General features: G+C 45.6%; 1 protein-coding gene and 1 long non-coding RNA gene across 2 annotated transcripts in view; one reads left to right on the top strand and one right to left on the bottom strand.

The window, feature by feature from the left end:
• Positions 1–27,696, top strand: part of LOC147665976 (uncharacterized) — an 81,012-nt gene that overhangs the window by 47,676 nt on the left and 5,640 nt on the right. The gene's annotated exons all lie outside the window — the stretch shown is intronic.
• On the bottom strand, positions 517–27,025 carry GPR157 (G protein-coupled receptor 157). Its single transcript, XM_086949360.1, has 4 exons — positions 26,747–27,025; positions 24,963–25,157; positions 11,197–11,421; positions 517–6,620 (listed from the first exon to the last, which is right to left on the bottom strand). The coding sequence occupies exons 1-3, from the start codon at positions 27,008–27,010 to the stop codon at positions 11,215–11,217; spliced, it is 666 nt and encodes a 221-aa protein (XP_086805486.1). The 5' UTR covers positions 27,011–27,025; the 3' UTR covers positions 517–6,620; positions 11,197–11,214.

The raw sequence follows: 27,696 nt of genomic DNA, 5'->3' as shown, positions 1-27,696 counted from the left end.
CCAAGACCTCCATCTAAAACCTCTGTGAGAAGTTTTCTCCATGACCTTCTGTCCTGATCTTCACAGTCATGGTCACTCTTTCCATGAATTCTTTGGACTTCAGGACTTCGTCATTTTCTGGGTATCTGGTACGGTCACAGTTTAGGCCATGTGTTCCGAAACGCCACCTAAAGTAATGTCATGACATGGAGAATATACAAAGATACCTACATTCGTGATTTACTACTTTTTGTTTCCTGAAATATTCAGTGAATTGCTTTTTAAGGGAGTTGAGCTCATATCAGACTTCCTCTCTGTTCCCATCCCCTAGCAGGCAGGTGCACATCACTCGACACTCATAGAGCTTGTGCGAAGCTAAAAGAGAGGGTTTGGGCCCCATTTGTGGTCTGGAGCAGCAATTAATCTACAAATCACAAAAACCCTCTCCCCCCCCATCCAGTTGGACCCAGGAACATAAAACTGGAGTCATATAGTGCACCCGGAATGCGAATAGCAATGAATAACCAGACACACAAGTTCTTCTTAAAGAGTGCTTTAGTCACTAGTGCAAAACATGACAGCGTATAAAATATTCATACTCTGTGGAAAGCAAGGACAAACAACACATATCGAAAGAGTACCCAGTAGGGAATCACTTTTTTGTGACTGGACTGGACGCAAGAGACATTTCAAGGCAGACCTTGCACCAAGCTCACTCATGAATGGACGTGTTGTTGTGCAAACACCAGTGCACCACATTCTCCAAATGACTTTGATACACAATCTGTAGTGCGCAGATCCAACCAGGAGAATTGGATCTATATGGGGATATCAAGGGGTCTGCAGGAAGGCTGGTGCTTCTAGGAGAGTAGGGGAGAAATAGGGTAAGTCACACATGACAAACTGCCCCAGCCCGTCCGACCTACCGGGATATCTCTTTACTTTCTCTAAAAGGCCTATTCACTTCTATGTGAATGCAAATGGCCATATAAGAGCATGCACTGGTTTATTAATGCACACAGAAGGAATGGTGCAATAGCAGTGTTACATCACTCTCCTGACAAATGTGTTTCTTGAACTGAGCCTGTGTGCACGTGGACTGTGTAAAACTCTACTTCACCCTTCCCATCCAAGAACACACTGTTCTGCTTTCGGAAGTTTCACAATTGTAGCTGGCCTTTTTTTTTTTTGCACTACCGCTCAGTTCACATGGGAGCACCACAGACACTGGCTATCGAAGAGGAAGTAAGGAAGTTAGAGCATGGGACAGCCCATGTTTAATATTGATTATTTTAATCAAGCGACAGATCTTATTATTACCAGAATTAGTTAACACTCGGCAGGTGGCACTGCGGGGGCATTTCCAGAGACCGCAGGTGGCACTGCGGGGGCATTTCCAGAGACCTTACTCACTGAACCGTGTGTGCCATTGTAGGATTCAAGTACAGGTCTCACAGCAGTGCTGGCTAAGACTCAGTTGCTTACCTGCAACATTGTTTTGCAGTTTGTCAGTGGTTGCAGATTCACATGGTGTACATACTACTGCCACCTAGTGGTTGGATAAGGCATTGTCATCAATGTTTTCCAAGATAACAGATGGAATATCTTTGCAGATCAATACACCAGTAAAGGTCGACCCAGAATTGAACCTAATCCCTCCCTTTAAAATTGCTTAGCCAGTTCATTGCACCCTAATCAGCTAATTTCATCATATGCACCTGTGCTGACAGGGAGGCTGTGAACCTATAGCCAATAAGTGGCAAACTAGTGTTGCAAGTAAATAACTTTATTGCAGCTTAGAGATTCGATTGGTTCACATGCGTTGCCCTGTGTAGCAACCAGTTGCAAAGGACAGGAAAACACCAGGCATAGACCATTTATGAGAAAAGATTGCTTAATGCTGCCCTAGCCTACATTGGCAGCCAACGAGCAATGGAGCTGAAACAAGATTACTTGTACATGTTTTAAGAGCAGTTTATCACGTCTCGGCCCTGTATAATTCAGTAAATTGTCTACTTTCCCATAGTACAGCAATGGCGACCTTCCCTGTTGTGGAATGTGCTGTGCTTTCAGTTAGCATAGAACTGCACAGCACAAACCACCTTGACAGACTGGACTCAGACATACTTCGAGGCGAACACACTGTTTAATAATGTATCTACGGCCTTTTTTTTGGAACCGAGCTGTTCTAGCATCCAGGGAGTGCTGTATTTGTTTAATTAACAGAAGTGGCCGCAAAAAGTTAAGAAGTTGAACAAATGGCTTATTGGTTACAAGCTAAACACCTATTTAACAAGATAAAAGCATTGGCCTGTGAACGATCTTATTTCTGTGCAGTAGTTTAGAAAGTTCCCAGACACTTGGTACTTGCGAGTCATTGACTTTTGTAGAGGGCGTGATGACTACGAAGAATCGGAACCTCTAAATCCGTAGTACACACTGCGGCTGCGCACAGTTGAAAAGATGGGCCCAGGAGTGCCTACTTCTGTGGATTGCTTGTGCTGGAGTAGTAAAACCCCTGCCTTCAGAATTCTAGCATGTCTCGCAAATGTTATATTTTGGGCACCAGCCCCCTCCTGGGTATCACGGTGGCGTGGAGTTGACCCCTCTGGGTGGTGTTACTCCGACCTCGGAGGTAAGTTGGCAGGTACTTTGGTCCAGTGGTGCAGTAGTGCGGTTTGACTACTATCAAGGTCCCTGCCGTGATTCTGTGTAGGAAGAGCAGCGGTTGCGAGATGTTGCCTTACTCGTTAATGTGATGGCCTTCAAATGCGCACTGCGTCATTTCAAGGCATTGCCCGGCTATAGTCCTTCAGTGCCAGTCATTTGCCCTCTGCCGGGTATCCTCGAGAGGCATTCTGTAATCCGGGGCATCACGACCCCTGAGTGCAGTACCACTGGCCGTGCAGGTGCCAGAGATGTGAAGGGGCACACCTGGGTTCCCTCTGCACCGCCCTCTCTCTGGAGAGCCCATGGTCATACGAGTCTTACTGCCCACAGCAACGATGATGTAGGTGACCACACCCCCGGACAGCACTCATGGGGAGCGAAAAGCAGAACAGTAAGTGGGGCGTTTGGGTGGGTTCTTTATCATGTGTTCCCCTGGGAGAGCCTGGTCCAATGGCAGCAGAACCTTGCAGCCTGTGGTCAGACTGACCAGGTGGAACCAGGCGCCAGAAGGGCTTCAATGAAGAAACACTTGCACAAGGTCCTCTAATCTTGATGACGTCACTTTCAGTCAAAGCCCTGTAAGGCAGGGCGTCATCTCATGGCGGTGGGATGCTGTCACTAACCATCCACGCTGTAGCCCTCGAAGTACCATGCATGGGGTCAGCATCTTCGAACCAGTCTATAAGGAGCAGGCTTTCAGCCTCATGTCGCCCGCTCACCAGATTCCTCCTGTGAATAGACCCCCGAATATCTATGGGCGCAGAAGGTTGTGCTAACACTAAAGCCAAACTACTCAGCCCCAACACCAGACACATCAACGCCATCATAGTTGATGGAAACGCCCAACACTCTCCAAGTGCCCCCCCGCCCCCTAAGTTTGCTTAATACAAGTAGTGAGGTGAAGGCATCCAGTCGAGGCACCAGCCACCGGTCAACGATGGAGATCTTATATGCAGACTTCATTAGCATGTTCTAAGGAAGCAACACCCCCAGTGCTCGTGCCATAGATTTGAAATACAGAAGGGAACAACGCAGGGATAGGCGAGAACGGACGCAAAAAGCATCAAATCAGCGCCCCTCATGCCGGAAGTTCAAGTTACTAAGTCTGTTCCTCTGCTCCAATCTTCCCCGACCAAAGGGGGTGTGTGTGTGAATGTTCAACACACATGAAAGAAAATATGCCCAGCGTGCCGATGACTGCAGGAAAGTCCCCCAAATCTCTGTTCATGTTCTGATAAAGAAAAGCGGAAAAAATTATGTGCGGCCGATTCCCCTAACCAATCACGATGATGATAAGAGACATCTAAAAAATGCTGGGTATCCGAGAATAACCCTGGGTCCATTTTGAGGGGGTTAATACAATCATGAGCCTTGTTCACAGGTTAATTTTCTAAAGATTTAAGATTCCCCGTAGAACCACTAGATGGCAGTAGAATGCAAGGATTATTAAAGACATTGGATGGCAATTCAGACTAAGGCTCGTGTAAAGCAAGTGAGGGTGTTCAGCCCTGAGATTTAATTAACAGTTACAAAATATTGAAACAGAGAAAGAATCATGCCACACCTTCTACAACCAATGTAATTAAGAAAAGTTTTCATGGGGTGTAAAATGCAAATTACTTGAAAAGCACGTGACAGGGCTCGACGCACCTAGTCTAAAAAGGGTGAACAAATTAAAGACAAAAAGATCCATTTTGTGCTGAGTCTTTTGTCAACCTGTAGTCAAACCAAGAATAGTATTAATCTAAAAAACAAACATGATTCTATATCCTATATTTAAAAATATTTTTATTATAAAAAATGTTGTGACAATACATTCATAAAATGCTCATCTCTAATTTAGTACTTAATAGAAACAGAAATAGTATGTATCAGCATGAATAAAAGATTTTTTTATCATATGTACATAATCCTACTCTGATAAACCATACACAAGTACAAATACAATGTAAATGCTAATTCATGTAAAGATTTTTTCTCTTTGCATAAGGATCTCTATCACATAAAAATCTACAACCTTTATTCAAATATTTAATTTACTAATTGAAATAAAAACAAATGTTGACGAGGCGTTTCGTAAGCTTACCAAATTGGTCTCAAGAGACGAAACTCCACCGCCAAAATGCTGCGTCACTTGTTTTTATTTCAATTAGTACATGAAATATAGAATAAAGGTTGTAGATTTTTTATGTCGTAGAGATCCTTATGCAAAGAGAAAAATTCTTTACACGAATTAGCATTTACATTGTATTTGTACTTGTGCATGTGTATGTTTTATCAGAGTACATTTATGTACATGTGATAAAAAAATAACTGCCGATACATACTATTTCTGTTTCTATTAAGTACTAAATTAGAGATGAGCATTTTAAGAATGTATTGACAATTTTTTATAATGAAAATATGGTTAGATATAGGATATAGAATCATGTTTGTTTTTTAGATGAATACTATTCTTGGTCTGCTTCTGGTACAGTGCATTTTGTTTGACTAAAGGTTGATAAAATAAGATTCAGCACAAAAGGGATCTTTTTGTCTTTAATGTGTTGAACTACCCAGTCCCTTTTGGCTCAATGTGGGTGACTCTCTGTTTTTGGACTAGTAAGGGTGAAAGTAGCTAGTGAAGGAGAACCTGAAACATGGGAACGAAGGCAGCCATGACACAGGAGACAGTGAGGGGTTCGGCCGCGGAGCGCAAACAGATGGTTAACAAGTGGGTAACGAGACCAGCAGACAGACAGCGATGGGACAAGAGATGCCCGAGGGAGTGTGAGTGGTCAACGCGTGGGCTCGGGGTGCCTGAGCAGCAAGTCAACGGGTGGGCCCATATATCACGCGTAACCAGTAAATACTGAGTGCAGGGAGACCCAGGGAACACCAGCAACAGATAAACCAATTGGTTCAGGAAATCGAACAGCAAGTAAATCAGGGGTTCAAGACATAGTGAGCCAAGAATAGGTGAATGGGAATTCCACGTGGAGCACATGCAGCGGGTTAAATTAGTCATTTTGATAACACCATCCACAGGTGAAACAAGGGGGCCTGAAAACACAGTGGAGCAGGTGCACAGACCTGGAAACAGTGATGAAATGATGTATTTGGGGACGACTATAGATCCAGTAAACGAGACCCCTCCCCCCACTCACCAGGAAAATAAAATGGCCAGTATGGAGCTGGGCATATGCATATATGTGTAAAAGTGCACACTGCAGGTATGAGGAAGGTGACAAGTCAGGTGAAGTGCAGAGGTACAGGGTCGATAGCATGCTTCTGTCAGGAGCACATGTGACGTCATCGTGTGGAGCTTCAAGTGAGGCACTTTCTGTGAAGAACTCAGGGTGAGGCTCTTCTGGGCGGAACTCAATAGGAGGCACTTGGGTGAGGAGCACAACGCGAGGCCATGGTGTGCAAAGCTTTAAATGAGGCACTTTTGTAAAGAACCCGAAGATGAGGCTTTTCCGTGAGGGGCTAAAGGTGAGGCACGTTAGCCCATTGTGGGCGCATCTCTAACGCTGTGAAGAACTCATGTTGAGTCGCTTCTGTGAGGAGCTCATAGTGAGGCACTTCAAGAGGCGTGCGAGGTGAGGCTGGTTGGCGAGGCCCGTCGGCGACGAGCTGTGGTGCCGCTCATCGATGAGGTATATCAATGACGAATGTAGGGTGAGGCACACCAGGGAACAGAGAGAAGCATCCAGGGCGGTTCTCTGTGGCCAGAGAGTCCATCCAGCATGTGTTGTCTCATCTGTGGCCACGCCCCTTTGGAGAAGAGGTCCAGGCAAAGGCACGTGATCGCTGGCAACAGAGTCCAGGGAGACACCGGTGTTTGCTGGTCAGTCAGGTACAAGCTGAAAAAAGTCAGTCAATTTCTTTCAAGAGAGACAGAGGGCAGCTCGTTGTTGGAGTCTGGACAGAGACAGGCAGCAGACCGTCAGCCAGGCCCACACGGTGTTCCACAACCTCTGAAGAAAGACCTGTCAACAACAGAAAAGAGAGGTTACTGAAGTGCCTGTGAGCATTTAGTCTCCTTCCTGCAACCAACCTTGCTATGCATGCAACAAACCTGAGGCTACCTCCTGCAAGTCTGACCAGTGTACTAACTAACCAATAGCTAAGTCACCCCCAACCACATCTGCCCTATTGCAAAGAGACACCCAGATATACTTCAGACCAGGTTTGGGAGCACATGAAACAGATTTCCACATAGATGGAGAAGCCAGTTCTTTCTGGCAAACTGAAGCAAAACTCTTCATTAATTGTATATATTGTCCTGTGCATTTTGGTTTCTTCACTGGGGGTGGTGAGGGTGCATGGGGGACAGATTACTCCAGTATAAACTATGAATGGCGCAGAGAGGTCTGCTTAGGGTGTGGCTCAAGAGTCCCCCGACAAAGGGAGGAAAAGTTAGAATCTACCTTCACGCGGAGAAGTCTCCCTCACGCTCTCTCTAACCTTCACCCATCACAAGTTAACAGTCGAGGACAAACAGGGCTGTGTGCTTAGAGTACAAAATAAGTAGAGGAAATGATGTTGCGGCTTCGGATCCACTTATCTGGATCTAGGGACCCACTGTGATAACCACAGGAACTCACCAAGTATCCTCAATGAATCCTCTACTCCCTGAAAAAACTGGTGCTATCCGTACTTCCAAGAATATACCAATAATTTGACTGCCAGCTAGAATTTTAACCAAGACACCTTGAAGATGACACCACATTTTTACACCCTGGATAACTACTCTGGTACCCTTTGACTGACTTGAACTTCACTTGGGGGAAACTAGAATCACAATTCAACCTCTCATTGTGTCAGATTTGGTGTGGATTGGTCAAAGGAGTCAAAAGTTATAACACAAGTCCTAAATCTTGTTACTTTCTGCCCAAATAAAATACAGTCTCCATCCGGCGAGTTTCTGAATGAGGAACTCAAAAACCACTTGATGAAAGTCACCACATCTTGCAGGCAGGTATTGCTCGCTTCATTTGGGGCCTTTCTTTAGTTTGGTGAATTTTCATACAGCATTTTTTTTAGATAAGCACAAACCAAAAGTCCAGTACACAAGCACCAAGGATGCACATATATAATGGTTGTGATCACGGGGCATTAGTTCACAAACAATGGAAGCAAAGGCCACTGTGCATGCACTGAGTAGGCAAATGTGCAGAGTTAGCATACACGTTTTCACAAGTATTCCAGATTTTTGCAAACGCAAAAAAAAAAAAGAAATCAAGTTCCCCTTGCCCAGTCCTCCATCTCTAAAAAAAAAAAAAAAAAAAAAAAAAAAATTCTAGAATGCTCTTTTGTTCGGTGACATCAGCAAGGTTTTGAGATTCATTGCGACACCATTCACCGGATGGCCCCTCTAACATCAAATGGTGTGCTGCGGGGCAGTTCAGGACACCGATGACCACAAATGTGAGCCAAGTTTTGAAATCTATTTGGATGAGATTGAGCCGCCATTCACCGGATCATTGTACATAAAATTCAGGCGGAGTCCTCTGGCACTCGCAGCTTTCACCTGTAAATGGAGATCTCTCCCAGAGAGTGGTGCAGCTTGTCTGGCCTGCGGAGAGGTTCAGGAGACCGATGCCCACCAGCTGTAGCCCAGACAACGGAGATGCGGGATACCCCTGTGCAGACTTCTTGGACTACGGCTCCATAGACCAGCCCTGCCCGTCTGCAGGTCGGACACGGGGTCTTGTGGGGTCTTTTCTATAGCCACATTCTTAGAAAGAATCAGGTCTATTCGTGCCAGGATACTTATGCAAATGTCAGAAGCTAAACGCGGAGTACAGGAATTGACTATAGTTATAGTAGCTGCTATTGTTCATTTTTGTCTAGCTGACTGACTCACAAACACTGTCAAGAAATCTTGAATCTTATAACAAACCAATGTTTTTAGGTAGCTTTGTTTTTAAATTGTGTATCACCTTTAAAATGGGCCTCGATCACAGCTTTTATCCAACCTACACATTTTTAACATTGTGGCACTTTTATCCGAAAATCTTAGTATGCATTTTTTGATTAATATTACAATCGGTTTCCTATTATATGTTGCTTTTATGGTCCTTGACCGAAATAAAGTATTTAAACGGAAACCGAATTAGGCAATAGATGGAGCACCCTTGAGACTTAAAGTTTACTTCTAGCTCTCAGGTCTAATATTTAGCTCAAAACCACTGCCAGTCCAAAGAGTTAATGTTTAAGGAAAGAAATGGCTGTGGCTCAAGTTCACAAGGTTACCAGAGACGAGGCTCTGGCACGAACAGCAAAAACCCGAACTCCTTTCTACGGTCTTGCTGCAGGAAGCTCCAACTGATACAATACTCCACAGCAAAAAATCATTGCTCAAGATTGCACAGCTTTGGTGTCAGTCTCAGTTGTCTTGCTCGTGGTTGTGGCTTTCCTCACTTATGACCCGCCCATAGGAGCTTTTTGGTTTCACTGTCAGTAGATTTGTCATTTTATCTGCTACAAACGCAGCACTGCACCTAGGATAATAAACACATGTTGAAGCAACAGTTTGTTGCATTTCAGTGCTCCCTAGTGGTCATTAGAAAAACTGCAGTAGAAATGTGGAAGCTTCAACATCAACCTTGACAGACAATGAAGACTACTATAAACAAGCTCTGGCAAATGCAATTAGTCTCACTGGTATGTAAACATGAATGATACTGATGGGCATTGTCAATACGTGTTTTAATTTAGTATTCTAGATCACCAACATGCCATTGTCTGTTGGGGAACACGGTATTCAGTTCAAAAGAAAAGGTGCCCAAAGGCTCAAAGTTAATCAAACTGAATGAGTGATGTGGTGCCCAATACAGTATTCCTCTACTGCTGCCCTTGCCATCTTAAGTGTTCAGTAGCAGCCTGCCCAAAGAGTCCGGAGGCTGGGGTTCGAGGCACGTCCTGGGGCCTGGATGCCGGACACGCTCCCAGTTCTATAAGCAGGAGAAACCTGCAGTCTTCCAGTAGCAACAGTTGTATTTTGCAAACAATTAAACCAGAAGCAAATTTCACTACTTTTCTGTACCTGCCGGATGACTATCACCAAACACTTCCACCTACAACAGAGACATGCCAACTACCTCGGAAAGTGCGCAATTTACACAGAACCAACCCTAATATTCCCCAAATAGATTTTTTATTTCCATCTGGTCAAGTTAAAGTTTAGTTTGTGTCTACCTAGCAATAAGCATACATTAGTTTGGCCATACCCAGGCTGGTCAGGTCTCCCCATGAATTTCATAATAATGAAATGAAATACCAGCTTTTGTAAAGCGCACAGCTACCTCCAGAGAGGTGTCCCGGTGCGGGGGCCATCGGGAAGATTAAGCAAGCTATTGCCCAGAGTCACATGGTGCTGGGCTAACCTGCCGGAGCTGATCGAACCGTGAACCTCGTGGTCCAGAGCAGGCACCCTGGCCGCTGCACCACACCTCTTCAACACCATAGCACCTTGGCATGCCTAAAGGTTGGTAGAGTTGTCTTGTTTTGTTTTCAGCTATGCATAAAGAATCTAACCCTGCGATGTTGCAAATATAAGAGCAATTTCCTATTGGGGGGTGAATGTTAGTTGTTCAGTGTTGTACATTTTGTGAAAAAGAAAAACGATACGAGTTCTTCCATGGTGCACACAAAGGTTTTTTTGGAGAGGAGCAAAACTAGATTTGGCGACCCAAACCCAGGAGAGGAGGTGGCAACCAAGGCAGAAACCTGTAGCCAAGATGGAAAGCTGCAACCAAGATGGGGACAAGCAGCCAAGACCGAACCCATCACTCCACACCTCCACATGCAGCCGATGACAAAATTCCTCATGGATAACAAAATGGCAAAAGACTTATACATTTTCAGAGCACAGGGCAGCAGCTCCCGTCCGTACGGCGTAAGGGGCCACGCCCCCTACCTTTTTTCAGGCAAGGAGAGTGTCTGTCAGGCTGAAAAAAGGTCAACCTGACAGACACTCTTATTGTTCAGGTCAGGCAGCCAGCAGAAAGACATGCGAAGCTCCCGGCTGCCTGAGCTGAACTTTGCCAGGATGAGATTTTCACAACGCTGTGGGTGCGACGTCCTCGCCTGGCAAAAGCGCCTCGAGGCCTCCCCCCCGCCCATGACAAGGGGGAGGGCAACTTATTGCCTCGGGCCTGGGCACTTCAGTTCTAAGCTCTGAAGTGCCCAGGGTAGAGTCTCAATCAGTGACACCTTGTCACAGAGTGGAGTGGGCTCAGCAGTCCCACTGACCCCATTCCACTCGGTGATGAGTGGAGACTGCTGCCTTCCCTCATTGGCTGACCTTAGGTGTGAGTGAGGTGTACGTCTGCTTGTGTACTCCCCCCCTCCCCCTCCCCCCATTCCCTGTAAAAACTTACCGACAGCCACTAGCACAGGGCATCCAATAGTGATTTGCTCAGCCTTATGCTCGCCACACACTATTAGCTTGAAATCACGAAAGTTGAGAAGGTGCCAGGGTTAGATCACCCCATATCTCTTTATAAGCTATAATAACTCACATTTTAACAGGTACAGTCTTGCCTGGCCAATACTGACCCTCCAGTGGCTGCACGCTCAACCTCTGCCAGGCTGCTGGCCTTGCAACAAGTCCTCCGGTTCTGCGATGCATGCGGGCGCTGGGTCCGGCGTGGAAGTTGCAAACCACCGTATGCAGGGGAGGAGGCGACAGCAGGAGCAGGAGAACAGCCGCCGGCGCACCACTGCCGTGCACAGCACAAACATGATGCAGTTAGCACCACCTTGGAAGGTGTTCCCAATGCCCTGCAAAGATAATGAATATGACATTAATTGACATAAAGCCACTATTATGGACTCATTTGATTTGAAAAGTAACTGCTACACATATTATGTTCCTCAGAGAAGATGAGCAGATGCTGCAGAAGCTACAAAATAACATTTTTTAAAGTGCTAATACAGGGCATATATGCCTGCAAGAAATCCAAGGAATGAACCCAGAAGCAGCCTTTCGACATGCAGCACATAAAGAAATGAATGAATTAGTACATAGTTCATAAGGTCCTGTAAAATACATAAATCTGTAAGCATTAGAGCCAAGTAGCTGCTGCTTGCAGGCATTGCATAGCACAGACTCCTGCAGGACACAGACCCTCAGATCAAGTGACACTAAGTGTTCCTATAAGCCCCTGGGACTTTTAGTCTGCTTCCACCCAAAGACACCCAATGCCACACTCTCCAACAAGCCCTAGAGCACCATTGCATCTTTAGGCACTCTGGCAGGTATTGCGCATCTGCAGGCCAGTGAGCCTGTAGCTCCTGCTGCCAACATCCAGCGCAGCATGGCACACATCCGGAGGCTCCAGAGCTTTACTTCAAGTGATACTGACAGACATGGCTGGCCTGACACTCCGGTGAGGCCTAGAAACATGGCTGCTGGTGTGCTCTCCTTTGGCCACTTCAGCTCCAACCTGCTGGTATGCACACGCCCGGTCCCTTGAGCCCTGGTCGCTGCTGAGGTCTGTAGACACTGCTTAGCCATGAACTCCCAGAAGCTCCAGTACTATTATACATCCGCTTCCTGCTCATCGGGTACTTCACTGCACGCAGACCTGACACGGTCAGCTGAATAGGCACTTGCAGTAGCTGCACAACAGGATCTGCTCGTACAGTCAAGTGTGCTGTGAACAATGGGGTCTCCCATAATTTGGCACAACAAGTGACTGAGATAGAACAGTGTCAAGTAGTATGGATGAGGGAGATGCCTCTTTAGGACCTGTCTAGAGGCAACAGTGACTGGGCAACAGTGAGTTAAATCCTCAGTGGAGGAACTAAACCAAGCTGGCAACCTCGTGTTAAGGGCCAATGCGTACTGCCCTACACAGACCACACTGAACGCAGGGTAGTGCATTGTGTGAAACTGTCCATGATGGATGGGACTGGTCCTTCCATATCCCTCACCATGAAACGTGCAAGACTCACAGCCCCTTTGTGTATTGTAGAGGCTGTCACAAGCTTCACTTCGATAATATGATACCGTTTTTTTGTGGGACAAAGACAGCCCCCTATCACTGCGCCAAGTGAAGGAACAGTTGAACATCAGGAGCTGTATTACTAAATTGTCGCGAGGCAGAATGAGTGTATGCATCGCTTTTTTTTGTGCTCCATGGCAACACATTCTATAACACTTATTGAACAGATTAATATTTTGCACCTGTGTGATCTCAGTAACAAACGGCCCCATGAAAATGAGGGATCGCCTGCCTCTGCCTCTGTGTTGTATCACAAACACCAGTGCAGTGGCAAACAGTCTACAGGTAGTTGCACTGACCGCACGCTACTTCCTATTTGAGGTTCCTCATGATTCACAGTGAGGAAATGCAAGACAATAGCCCTGCTTTGAGGCTATTTGTGGGTGAGCAGGTAGTACCTGGGGTCAGCTACAGAGTTCTTCATACCTGGGTGATTGGCTGAGGATCTCAGAGGGCCAGCCGAGGATCTACGGAGGCCAGCCGAGGATCTACGGAGGCCAGCCGAGGATCTAAGAGGGCCAGCCGAGGATCTAAGAGGGCCAGATGAGGATCTAAGAGGGCCAGATGAGGATCTAAGAGGGCCAGATGAGGATCTAAGAGGGCCAGAGGAGGATCTAAGGAGGCTAGTGGTCTACCTTGGGATTGCCTACAGTTGTCTGAGGGACTTTATGGATTGGATGGTGATTTAATAGGACCACATGGGCATCTGGGGGAGCGGAGACTTCCTGTTCCAGAAAAGTGCCCCAGAGAGTGGGCATATGATATTTGCGGGCAAGAAACGGGAACTGTTAACAGGTGATTGATGGTAAATCAGTTGAGGCTGAGAGACTCCCAGCAGCCAGCAGAAATAAACCTAATGGGACAGGTGGCCTACAGAGTGTCTCTCAGGGATGGCAGAAGACCCAACAAGAGTGGCTCTCAGGGATGGCAGAAGACTCAACAAGAGTGGCTCTCAGGGATGGCAGAAGACCCAACAAGAGTGTCTCTCAGGGATGGCAGTAGACCCAGCAACCAACCGCTGCCCCACCCTAGGAGTAGATTTGTGCCTCCACTCTCCCCCAGCATACAATGTTGGGGCGCTAGGAACTGAAAGTAGACCCCTACTTCTACCTTGTCTCCAATACAGACTGCAAGAGAGAGGAGAGACCGTCTCAGAGCAGACCCCAATCTACCTGCACCAGTCGTCATCGTCCATTTGGGCCAGATGGCCACCTAAAGTATGCCATCCCTCCAGGGCCAACTTTCTACTGTCCATGCTATACCTATTCTATCCCTCTAGTTGTTGCTGTTCAGGCTGTAGCTTTTTCTGTATAAAAGCATACACTCATGTGCCTGTTCTGCATTACAGGGAAAGCATGAACTTCTGTGCCTGTTGTTTATTAGAAGGAAAGCATGCCATCCTGTGCATATTCTGGGTTAGAGGGAAAGCCTGCACTCCTGTGCATGTTCTCTGTTGTCACATGGCAGGTTTAAGTCCTGGGGAGAAACACTGCCATTTTACATGCATAGGTTTCTTACGGTTCCTTCTTTTCTACACATTGACTTTTGACACATATTTGCTTGCATGACTGTGCCGGATATAGTTCTTAGAAACCACATTTGTTTACATTTTAACTTCATCAGCACATTATCACGACACCTTGAACATCTAATACAAAGGATAAAGTTCACTGTGCAAATGTTGTTTGTTGAGCATCTGATAGGCAACATAGCTATCATAAGAGGATAAACAACGACAGCCTAGCCGAAGTCTCGGCATGGTAGCATGGATCTGTTTATTATATATTTGTATTTGTATTTAATTTATTTATAAAGCGCTAACAATCATCCTAGGTAGGATATCACGGCGCTGAGGGGTAGGGGAACCGCATTGATTACTGATTATTCTGGTTTAGGGAAGAGTAGTGTCTTTAATTGTTTCCTAAATGATAAGAGACATTCTGTCAGTCTGAGATTGGGAGGTAGATCATTCCACTTGGTTGCAGCTAGATGAGAGAAAGCCCGCTCTCCCATCCTGACAGTCTTCACGTGGGTAGTGTTTGCTCTTCCTGAAGTTCTGGATCGAAGGTTCCTCGATGGTCTATGGAATTTGACTTTATTGTGTAGAATGGTAGGGCCTGTATTGTAAAGTACCTTGTGTGTGATACACAGTAATTTGAAGTTGGCTCTTTGTCGCATTGGGAGCCAATGTAGTTCTCGCATGCAACTTTTGGCCGAATCATATCTCTTCTTATTGCATACAGCCTTTGCCGCGGCATTTTGCACTATCTGCAGTTTAGAGAAAAGATAGTCTGCCATTCCAACAAACAGAGAGTTGCCGTAGTCCAGTCTGCTCATCAGCAGCGACTGGACAAGGGTCTTCCTACACTCAGTCGGAATCCAGGGGAAGACTCGTCTGAGCATTTTCAATAATGCAAAGCCTCTGCCACAGACAGTGGAGACATGTGATTTCATGGACAGAGCACTGTCCAGTACCACACCCAAGTTTTTCGCTTTTATGGTAGGATTTGGGGGCAAGCCCAGGTTACTTGGCCACCAGCTGTTGTCCCAGAGCTGGGGATTTTTGTCAAACAGGAGGATTTCTGACTTGTCTGCATTTAATCTCAGACAGTGCTCTTGCATCCAATTGGCCAGCTCAGTCAGGCATTTTAGTAGTCGAGTTTTAGGATCATCTTTCTCATCAATGGTGACCATCAGCTGGGTGTCGTCAGCATAAGAACACATTTCAACACCCCACTTTCTTCCAATGGCTGCCAATGAGGAAACAAATACATTAAACAGGGTTGGGCTTAATGAAGCCCCCTGAGGAACCCCATATTTAATGTTTCGCTGGGGAGAAATGAAATCACCCAGACACACTGATTGTGTTCGATCCGCCAAAAAGGATTGTAGCCATCCCAATGCCTAGTCTCGAATACCTTTCCCTTCCAGGGCTTTCAGTAGTTGGTCGTGTGGTACGGTATCAAAAGCCGCCGATAAATCCAAGAGTATCAGGACGACTGTCTTACCCTGATCCACCTGGGCCCTGATATTATCCGTCACCGCCAAAAGTGTTGTTTCAGTACTGTTGTTCGCCCTGAAACCTGTCTGAGAGACATCCAACAGTTCATTGGCTTCCAAATAAGTGGATAGCCGTCTATTGACCAGTTTCTCCAGCACTTTTGAGAGGTAAGGTAACTGGGATATTGGTCGATAGTTGGCAGGGTTGTTTACATCTAATCCTGCTTTTTTTTACTAATGGGGTGACTAGGGCCTGCTTCCAAGATCTTGGAAATTTAGCAGAGCCTAAGGAAAGATTGAGTGCTTTCGTTACGGCAGGGCAAATTACAGGGGTTAGCTGAGAAAAAATGTGGTGCGGACATGGATCTAGTGAGGATCCTGACTTAACTTCGAGCATGACTTTGCCTACCTCTGCATACACATGAGTACATCCATATCCAGATCAGAGGAGCCCTCTGCTGTCACTGCAGGGTCGCTGCTTGTCAGAATTCCAGCCCAGCTGTTTCCGTTTCCATCTGCGAGGAGGTATGTCCAACTTGTGACCAAGACGGTGCCCTGAAGACACTTCCCCTCAAGTAATGGGAAGTCAAATCATCCAGTAGGGGATTTTGGCAGATCACCCGCCCTAGGCAGCTAAGTTAAGGAGCACATAGTGGGGGTACACTAGTACAGTACTTGTATGCCAGCATATGTACACACTAGTTTAGCACAATGGTTGAATTGTTAATCCTTTTCACTATTGTTGTGATGCCAATAACTCATTTGCTTCCATCTATTAATCATTGCAGCACATATATTTTACACAAGAACTGCAAGCCAAGGAGAGCAAAACTCCTTACTTAAAGTCAGACTGGTCCTGGCTACCGAGTGCCTTGAATGTCAGGACAGAGAAAGGTGTAAGAGAATGACAGGATATAAACCGTCTCGCTGACCACAAAAATAAAGGTGACACCCGTGCATGGTATGTAGAGGCTCTGGCACTAAATGTAGACATCTGCTCATGGAACAGAGGGTTTGGCAGCAAAAGTGGACGATCGTGAATTCCTAACATATATTGGAAGATATCAGATTTCAAGAAACATGGGCACAGAAGGAAATTAAGTTACCAGCATACTTATGCAATATTAAACCAGCAATTAAAACAAAATTGAAGGGGCGAGCAGCAGGAAGTTTGGCCATATATGTTTCAGTGGCCTTAAAAATAAAGATCGAAGAATTGGAAATTAACCATTCAAACATTCAAGCAATTAAGGTCTGGCCAGTTAGCACAGGAAATAAGATCCCTTCTTTGATGATAATAAATGTATACATTCATCCTCTTGGCAGCAAAAAAAAAAAAGAAACAATAGAGATAATACTGAGCCTATTAACATTAAGCACGATGAATCCAGTCCCTTGGATAATCTAGACAGAGGAAATAAATATGAATTTCTTCCATGGGGCGCCTAGGGATCAAATATTGGAGGAGATTGATAAATTTTGGCATATCCCGGCATTTGATGCAACTAAACAACGATTAGACAAAATGGGTAAAGATACAGTGATAAACCTGGAGCATCATGGCCTTCGAGTTTTGAATGGCCGAGTGGATCCGGACATCCCAGCTCAGGCGACCCATTTTACGGCACAATCCGAAGCTGTTATTGATTACACTTTAGTGTCTCTCCCATTATACCAATCAATAATAAGCTATAATGTGGGAAATAGACTGGAAAGTGATCACCAACCACAAATGAGCAGCCTCAATCTTCATATTACCCGACACGAACAAAGCGCCCCTGAGTTAGGGGAACCTATGGGTCTGACCTATAGAAGGATAAGCTGGACTGTAAATAATATACAAAAGATCGAACAGCACGCAAGAGGCCAGTGGGAGGAAGAGTTTAATAGAATAGATCAAAATCCATTAACCCTCTGGGAGCAGTTCATAACTAATAAAGTGGAGAAAAATGCTGTGCGTTCAAAAGGCATGGTAACATCGGCTACATCTTTTCCCAAAAAAATGGCTGTTCAACTTAAGATATCGAAAAGTAAATTGAACAATGCGCTGAGGGTCCTTAGAAATCAAGCATCCTCTAATGTCAGGAGTAAGATATTACCAAAACTGAGGTCACCATCAAAAAGAAGTATGGATACAAACAAAAACTGAGCTTGATCTGTTCTTGTGCAAAATTAATTATGCAGCAAAACGTAAAGATGCACGTGAATTTTGGAGACTGATCAATCAAGCCAATGGTGGGAAACAACAACTGATGTCAAATATATCGGAAGAAGTCTGGGAGAAGCATTTGGGATCAATGACAGGTTACACCAGAAATATGATAAAGCCAACAGAAGTAAATTCAGTAGAAAATACAAGGGTCAATGATAATGAAAGGAAAACCCCCCAGCAAATGATCCAGTGGACAACAGTGGAAAAAATTATAAGTTCCAGCAGACGGAGTAGTGCACCAGGGCCAAGTGGCCTCCCTCAAGCACTATTTAAAGAAAATCCACAATATTGGGCAAAGAACTTGTCAAACTTGTTCAATAATGTTTTATGGAAGGAAGAAGTCCCAGACAAATGGAGGGGCTCAATTTTGCCTCCGATTTACAAAGCTGGTCAAGTCTCGGATCCTGCTAACTATGTTTTCTATTGGAGGGAAAGCATGCACTCCTGTGCCGGTTCTGCATTTGCGGGACAGCATGCACTGGTGTGCCTGTACTATGTTGAGGAAAAGTATGCACTGGTGTGCCGGTTCTCTATTGGAGAGAACACATGCACTAGTATGCCTGTTCTGCATTCGAGGGAAAGCATGCATTCCTCTGCCTGTTCTGCTTTAGAGGGAAAGCATGCACTCCTGTGCCTGTTCTGCATTTGCGGGACAGCATGCACTGGTGTGCCTGTACTATGTTGAGGAAAAGTATGCACTGGTGTGCCTGTTCTCTATTGGAGAGAACACATGCACTAGTATGCCTGTTCTGCATTCGAGGGAAAGCATGCATTCCTCTGCCTGTTCTGCTTTAGAGGGAAAGCATGCACTCCTGTGCCTGTTCGTGCGTTAGAAGGAAAGCATGCACTCCTGTGCCTGTTCAGCCTTAGACTGAAAGTATACACTCCTGTGTCTGTTCTGTGTTACAGGAAAAGCATGTACTTCTTTGCCTGTTCTGTATTAGAGGGAAAGCATGCACTCCTGTGCCTGTTCTGTATTAGAGGGAAAGCATGCACTCCTGTGCCTGTTCTGCATTAGAGAGAAAGCATGCACTCATGTGCCTGAACTGCGCTACAGGAAAAGCATGCACTGCTTTGCCTGTTCTGCGTTATCGGGAAAGCATGAACTGGTGTGTCAGTTCTGTGTTACAGGGAAAGCATACACTCCTTTGCCTGTTCTGCATTGGAGGGAAATCATGCATTTCTGTACCTGTTCTCTATTTGAGGGAATGCATACACTCCTTTCCCTGTTCTCTATTGGAGGTAAAGCATGCCCTCCTGTGCTTGTTTTCGATTAGAGGGAATACCTGCACTCCTGTGCCTGTTCTTGATTGGAGGGAAAGCAAGCCCTCCTGTGATTGTTCTCAATTGGTGGGAAAGCATGAACTCCTGTGCCTGTTCTCAATTGGTGGGAAAGCATGAACTCCTGTGCCTGTTGTCAATTGGAGGGAAAGCATGCTCTCCTGTGCAAGTTCTCGATTGGTGAGAAAGCATGCACTCCTGTGCCTGTTCTGCATTTGCGGGAAAGCATGCACTGGTGTGCCAGTACTATGTTGAGGAAAAGTATGCACTGGTGTGCCTGTTCTCTATTGGAGGGAACACGTGCACTGGTGTGCCTGTTCTGCATTCGAGGGAAAGCATGCATTCCTCTGCCTGTTCTGCTTTAGAGGGAAAGCATGCACTCATGTGCCTGTTCAGCCTTAGACGGAAAGTATACACTCCTGTGTCTGTTCTGTGTTACAGGAAAAGCATGTACTTCTTTGCCTGTTCTGTATTAGAGGGAAAGCATGCACTCCTGTGCCTGATCTGCGCTACAGGAAAAGCATGCACTGCTTTGCCTGTTCTGCGTTATCGGGAAAGCATGAACTGGTGTGTCAGTTCTGTGTTACAGGGAAAGCATACACTCCTTTGCCTGTTCTGCATTGGAGGGAAATCATGCATTTCTGTACCTGTTCTCTATTGGAGGGAATGCATACACTCCTGTGCCTGTTCTCTATTGGAGGTAAAGCATGCCCTCCTGTGCTTGTTTTCGATTAGAGGGAATACCTGCACTCCTGTGCCTATTCTCGATTGGAGGGAAAGCATGCACTCCTGTGCCTGTTCTTGATTGGAGGGAAAGCAAGCCCTCCTGTGATTGTTCTCGATTGGAGGGAATACATGCACTGCTGTGCCTGTTCTCGATTGGTGGGAAAGCATGAACTCCTGTGCCTGCTCTCGATCGGAGGGAAAGCATGCACTCCTGTGCCTGTTCTCGATTGGAGGGAAAGCATGCACTGCTGTGCCTGTTCTCGATTGGAGGGAAAGCATGCACTGCTGTGCCTGTTGTCAATTGGAGGGAAAGCATGCACTGCTGAGCCTGTTGTCAATTGGAGGAAAAGCATGCACTGCTGTGCCTGTTGTCAATTGGAGGGAAAGCATGCACTGCTGTGCCTGTTCTCAATTGGTGGGAAAGTATGAACTCCTGTGCCTGTTCTCAATTGGTGGGAAAGCATGAACTCCTGTGCCTGTTCTCAATTGGTGAGAAAGCATGAACTGCTGTGCCTGTTCTCGATTGGAGGGAAAGCATGCTCTCCTGTGCATGGTATCGTCGATTGGTGGGAAAGCATGCACTCCTGTGCCTGTTCTCAATTGGTGGGAAAGCATGAACTCCTGTGCCTGTTCTCAATTGGTGGGAAAGCATGAACTGCTGTGCCTGTTCTCGATAGGAGGGAAAGCATGCTCTCCTGTGCATGTTCTCGATTGGTGGGAAAGCATGCACTCCTGTGCGTGTTCTCAATTGGTGGGAAAGCATGAACTCCTGTGCCTGTTCTCGATTGGAGGGAAAGCATGCACTCCTGAGTCTGTTCTCGATTGGAGGGAAAGCATGCACTCCTGTGCCTGTTCTTGATTGGAGGGAAAGCAAGCCCTCCTGTGATTGTTCTCGATTGGAGGGAATACATGCACTGCTGTGCCCATTCTCGATTGGTGGGAAAGCATGCACTCCTGTGCCTGTTCTTGATTGGAGGGAAAGCAAGCCCTCCTGTGATTGTTCTCGATTGGAGGGAAAGCATGCACTGCTGTGCCTGTTGTCAATTGGAGGGAAAACATGCTCTCCTTTGCATGTTCTCAATTGGTGGGAAAGCATGAACTCCTGTGCCTGTTCTCGATTGGAGGGAAAGCATGCACTCCTGTGTCTGTTCTCGATTGGAGGGAAAGCATGCTCTTCTGTGCATGTTCTCGATTGGTGGGAAAGCATGCACTGCCTCTACTGGACCGCTACCTCAGTGGGATAGCTAGGGGGGGCGGTGTGCTAAGGGTGGCACCGTTTTGGGGAGGTGAGCAACTCGTGTCTGTCTACCACCATCCCTCCGCAAACAAGTCATCCGTCGGCCGCCAGCCACCACCCACCCCCAACCCGTGGAACAAGTCCGCGATTGGCCACCCCTCCACTTGCTCTCACCTGCACCAGGCGGCAAACCTAGGGGTGGCAGAGGGTCTAGTTTTGCCACTGCTCTAGTTGTACTTCGTGCGTTAGTGAACCATGTGCTGCTCTTGCCTGTGTCGCTATAGTGTGGGTGATGGAAGCTGTTAGCCAGGGCCGCTCTAGGGTGGTGCGATCGGTGCCACCGCACCGGGCGCTGACTTGGGGTGGGGAAACCATGTTTATTGTTTTAAAAGCTCCAGATGCCACGTTCCTTGTCCAGCAATTTTCAAGCATTATTAAAAATGTCACGATAGATAACTCCAGTGATTAATGTTGTTCCTGGTGAGAGACCCGAGCTTTGTCTGGGGAAAGTTTTAACTCATCATAGCCAAGAAGGTTAATATGCCTGCTGCAAAGAACTTGTCCCATTCTGCATACACTATAAATAGGTCAAGCGGTTATCGCTTTTGCCAGCAAGATCCTTTTGTTGCTTGCAGTTTAAAAGTTAAAATCCTAATATAGAGCAGTGAGACATTTACTGCCATCAAAGAGCTGCATGTAAACTGCAAGAAATATATTACAGCTACATGCTTTTGCCCAGCCTTTCCTTATCCTAGTATTGCAAAAATGTTTCATTTGGGTAGAAATCAACTCTTATTATTAACCCTTTCAATGCTGATGACGAGCTCAGCTCGTCATCACCCACGGGTGTCGTGTGCTGATGACGAGCTGAGCTCGTCATGGAAACAGCAAAATGATCATTTGCAGCACAGCGCAAAAATCCCCGCAGCAGCCATGTGGTTAAATAAAACCCCTAACAATGATGTTACATTTAAAATTCTTAATTTGTGTTTTTCCAGACCAAGGACTTTTGAATACTGTCTACAAGTATGAAAGACTTGTGAGTACTACACATTGTAGTCCTCTGTCTTAGGTAACATTTCCTATTACACCGATTTACACACGCATGATTGTCTCCGTGCAACGTATGTGTGATGTAAAGTGTCCTGAGACCCTTACCTGGTATGAGGGGTGGTAGAAAACTAAATGAATCTAAGAGACAGTGGTTATGGAGACTTGGGGGCATTGTCAAATGGTGGTAGTGAGGGAATCCGTGGTGAGGTGGTCATGGGGGGTCGACATCAAACATTTTCGCACAGGGCGCCACCAGTACTAAAGCCGGCCCTGCAGTTAGTGACGTTGATGGGTGTGCTGTAACATCTGATGACTAGATGATGACATACCACTCAATATCAGGATTATTCGGTTATCTTTAATCAATTTTGGCCAAGTTGGAAAGCTAAGATTCAAACCTAGTTATGTTCGCTCCTATGTATGAATGAAACCTAGCTACAACACAATACCTTCCACTCAGGAACCACGAATGAGTATTCACAGCTTCGACGGACAATGAACCAGTTCAGAAATCTTTGGAAGTTTGCAGACCAGCTGCAAAGCCTGAATTAGCTTCTCTTCCTAGAAGTGGGCAGCTTGTTTCTGGTGATTTTCAAGTTCTGCAAGATACACAGACTCCAGCACGGCAGACGTCTCTGCTACAATATCTTGTTGAATGTATTATTTGCCTACAGAGTGTCGCTGCTTTGCAACATTGTAACATATTTCCATTCAGAGATTTTTGTTGTTGTTAGGCCATTATTTAACACAGTGGGCCTTGGGTATTTCATATGCTAATATTCGTGTAAAATGTTTGTCTGGATAAGATAAAGTCATTCAAACACTTGTTGCCAGACTTCTCAGCAGCTCGTTCCTCCATAGGCACATTGACTGTCCTTATTCGGAGAAGTGGATTTCTGGGATGAAAATCAAACAAGTCATTGACTAAATGTTTGTAAGAATCATTCAGATAGAATGAGGAGTAAGATTTTTTTTGTTGGAAGTAAAAAAAAAAAAAAAACGCGCCATAGTACTTTAAAGACACGCCAGATAATCATGGCCAGCCAACTCCTGAGAAAAGCCATTTATCCAAGAAAGACTAAAAAGACACATTATCAAAGCCCTTTTTATGTCTGGCTTGATGGCAATGCTCCATCACAAAATAAAACAATGGGTAAAGTGTTGAAACTTTTCAAAAACTCACCTCCAGTCACAGATCTGGGTTTAATCCATCTTTATTTTGCTGGGCACATCACCCCAGTTTGGACCCAGCCATATACAAATCAGTCCTGACCCTGCTCCCCATGGGATCAGTCCAGTCCGAACTGCCACACCGAGTCCTCCTTAGACCGGAAACAGGTATCCTAATATCAAAACTGCCTGAAAAACCTATAGCTACCAATGCTTTAAAACATACATGGAGTGAGTGTTGGATTCTCTCATAGGAATTATAGTCTTTCACTTCATGCTATGTGTTGTTTAGTGTACCCTTCCGCCTCCCATGGAGAGCTTGCATTACAGTGCATGCAGGACTATTTACATCTCAAAGCAGACTGATTCCCCACGCATCAAGTTGTTTATGTCATTATGCATTCCATACTGAGCCGTTTTCCACTGAAGCAGGCGTTTCTTTAATGTTTCGGTCAGGACTCAATTTGCAAGTTAGATTGGTAAGCTTTGCCAATGCTTGCTCTTTGATATTTCAGGTCGGGTAGACCAGAGAATAGGAATGGTACTGCATTAATCCTGTACCATGAGTGCTAAACACATAGTTACTTGGACTGTTCTTCTATGGCATACTAGAGAACTGTCATTATAAAGTGTCCAGCCCAGCTGACCAATCCTAGGATGTATGGATGCCAATGGGAGCAAGGAGACTACAGCACACCTCACCGATTCTCTGGGTACTCAAAGCGAATCTGCCAGGAGGCGTCTCCGGTCCATGCTTGGAGCCGGTCAGGGTTGTGCTTCCTAATCCTCCCATCAGGAGTCTCTACACAACATGTATAGAGAGGCTCAACCTGTGATATGGGACAAAAGACACCATACAGGCTTTCAGGCTCCAGTGGCAATTAAAATCAGGGCATTCGACCAAGTAGGGAAGGTTCCAGAGGAATAATGCAAATAAGAAACACAGGCCATACCACCTGGGTGGAATTGTAATATAAAACCATAACTGTGGTTTATTAAGATCGAAGATTGGCACACTTAGTTCAGTGGGACCATCACACCCCTGGCCCCCCATACCTTGTGTGCCAAAGGCGCTTGTTACCAAAATACCACAAAGTCAGATGCCACATGTAGTTAGGAACACTCAGCCAATCAGAACACAGCAAGCACACCACACGCTGCGATCTCCCACTCCCCATGCTGGACATCTGCACACATACACACTGGCCCACACTAGCTCTCCACGTGGTTGAGAGCCACCCGTGTCCCTCTTATCAGATAGTTATATTTATGGTTCGTGCCTAGGCCTTGGTCTTCATGCTTTATAAGAATGTGTAATTGTTTTATTGTACCTCAAGAACTGTATATATTACAAGCCAAAACCTCTGTACATTGAGACTGTCTTCAGACATGACTCAGATGATGCTCTCCATGTCGCTGCGTTTAATTAGTCTTTTCATTTTTTCAGGTCAAATTCCTATCCAAGCAACATTTACACATGCAATGTAGAGCAGATGGAAATTAGGATACTATTCCAAAGGCTGGCTCCACTATGCAGGTTACTAAAATAAACATTATTATTAATAACCTCTCAAGGAGGCTGCCTACCATCACCTCCTACATAATTCTTCAAGACAAGACTCAAGTAGGAACCTACGTGCAAGACGACCAACAATGAGAAGTTCACCGCAGGGGATTTGCAGAGAGTCAGGATGAAACGCACGGTGCTCCAGATGCGCAGGACGATGAAGATGAGTGGGATGAGGATTAACTTCTTGTCTGCAATGGCAGTTCTAGGAGGGCAGGCAGGTGTGGAGGCCAGAAGAGGGCGGTATTCTGAAAGAGCATCATGCTGAAAGAGAAGAAGGTGTGGATTAAAAAAAGAGTGCGGGGCTATGAACATTTGCCAACCTACCAATGAGGCACACGAAGAGCCCAGCAACCAAGTAGGGAGAAGCTAAGAACCATCAATAAAGGGGGTGGGGGTGTAAATAAACTGTCCACCTAACAACCAGTAGGGTGCATAGACCAGCCACCAAATATGAGGTCCATAGATTATCTTCTAACCAAACAAACAGGAACACAGATTACTCACTAATCAAAACAGTAAGAACCCCATATCACCTATCAACCCACCATTGAAGAACTTCAGAGATCTCCAACAAACCAACAGTGTGTGCAGATTGCCCCTGCACGAATAATTGAAAAGCAAGGAGGGTAAACTTACTAACTAATGGATGAGAAGCATAAACCACCAACAAACAAGGAGTATATAACAACATCAACAAACCGAAAATGGGCAGCAGTATGCCTACCAACAATAAGAGGAAGGAGAGTCAAGAAACTATCCAATGATTAGCATCAAGAACCAATCTATGAATTAGTAAAGGGGCATGGATCACCCATAAAACATATGAGACACAAAAAAGTGCCCACAAAACATGCAATATGTATGGAACACCAATAAATTAAGAAACAAGGAACAGTGAATAGCCACCAAAGACAAAGCATAACTTGCCAGCTAACAAAAAGGAACATATTTTCTTGTACACCCACAATATTCAGAAATGTGTTTTAAGAATTTCTTTGGTGTCCAGAAATATTAGGACATACCCTGAACATCCAGCATCTTATTTTAGCTCTTCAGACATATTTATCAAGCCATTTTCCCGATCGCAAACGGGCCGATTCTCAGAATCGTCCCGTTTCCAAACGGGAAAAGGCCTTTTGGGATGTATCATCCTTAAATGCAATGTATGAACCACAGAAAAAGTGCGATTTGGCCTCAAGGAATCGCACATTACCACCAACTTCAAGTTGGTGGTAATTTGCGGTTTCTTTGAAAAATGCACTTTTTTGCATTTTTAAAAGTGCCAAGTGGCGCACCTACATGCTCTTGGGTCATGTAGGTGCGCCACATGTGCCCACATACATATTTCAGGGGTGCAACAGGGTTTCCTTTTGACACCCTGGCACCCTTGAAATTGCATTTTCAATTTGCAAATCTCTAATTGCGAATCGCAAATTGAGAATGTCTTCCCATTCATTCCTATGGGCCTCCTAGCCCATAGGAATGAATGGGAAGGTATTCCTCGATTGCGATTCGCAATTTGCAAATCGCAATTAAGGAATGCCAAGAAATCGCAAAATATTTGGACATTTTTTATTACTCCCGTTTTGCGATTCTCAAATAGCGGTTCTCCAAAAATTGCTATTTGAGAATCGCAATAACAGTATTTGATACGTATGCCCCTTGGTTACTAAACTTCTTAATTAAGAGTAAGTGGACAGAAAGGAAGAGGAAGACTCAAACCACATCCAGGGTCTTCCACCCCAACACTTGAAACCATATTTTTAGTCTAAGAATTTAGGATTACATTGAGGTAGACAGCACTGATGTGCAGCAATGCCTTCTAGCCTACTACCCTTAGTATCACCTACCGCTCGGTTGATGTGCTTCTTAATGAGGATGTAGAGGATGGGAAGGATGATGTAGGCCAAGATCTCCCACACCTTCCCAGCCAAGAGCATCCACAGGATGCTGTCGGATGCATCTATGCTGATCCAGCACCAGCCCACCGACACAAATGAGGCATCATAGCCAATCTTGTTGAGGGACACCGCAACCACAGTAATAAGAAACGGGAGCCCCCAGCTGTGGAAGAGAGAGCACAAAAAGTCAGGGACAGAACACCTTCCTATCATCAGAAGATAATCTTCTTTAAGGAGTCTATTAACATCAAAGTTCACAGTTCACCAACAGCTTGAAAATGTAAACATAAGCCGCTTTTATAGAGGGAGAAGGGGACAATCTCAATAAAAGGTAACTTTAATACTTCTAGGGAAAACGTAAATACCATTAAGAAATTTGAACATGCATGGGTCAATCCAACCCACATTGAACAGAGTTTACCTTCTGAGGCAATGGGTGGCCCAAAGGTTTGCTCTTTTTTTGTGCTGACCACTTGATACCGTACTATCAAAACAGGGATGGGGCGGGCGGGGTGGGGAGAAGAAACTGTGCATAAGAAACGGTGATGGGGCAGGTTGGGGGGAAGGAACTGTGATGGGGCGGGCAGGAGGGAAGAAACGGTGACAGGGAGGGCAGGCGCGAAGAAGCGGTGACGGGGCGGGGGCGAAGAAACGGTGACAGGGCGGGCAGGGGCAAAGAAATGGTGACAGGGCGGGCGGGGGCAAAGAAACGGTGACAGGCCGGACGGGGGCAAAGAAACGGTGACCGGGCGGGGGCAAAGAAATGGTGACAGGGCGGCTGGCTCTCCAATTCGGATTTGAATTTGGGCTTTTTGGAGCTTTTTTGATTTCATAAAAACTGATAAATAATCTGAGCCTTGTGGATGGCGTGATTTGGATTCCGTTGGGCGATGTGAATT

Source organism: Lissotriton vulgaris, unplaced genomic scaffold (genome assembly GCF_964263255.1).
Source record: "Lissotriton vulgaris unplaced genomic scaffold, aLisVul1.2 SCAFFOLD_5717, whole genome shotgun sequence".
NCBI lineage: Eukaryota > Metazoa > Chordata > Amphibia > Caudata > Salamandridae > Lissotriton > Lissotriton vulgaris.
Note: the sequence above shows the minus strand (reverse complement) of the source record. Positions and strands in the feature narration are given on the sequence as shown.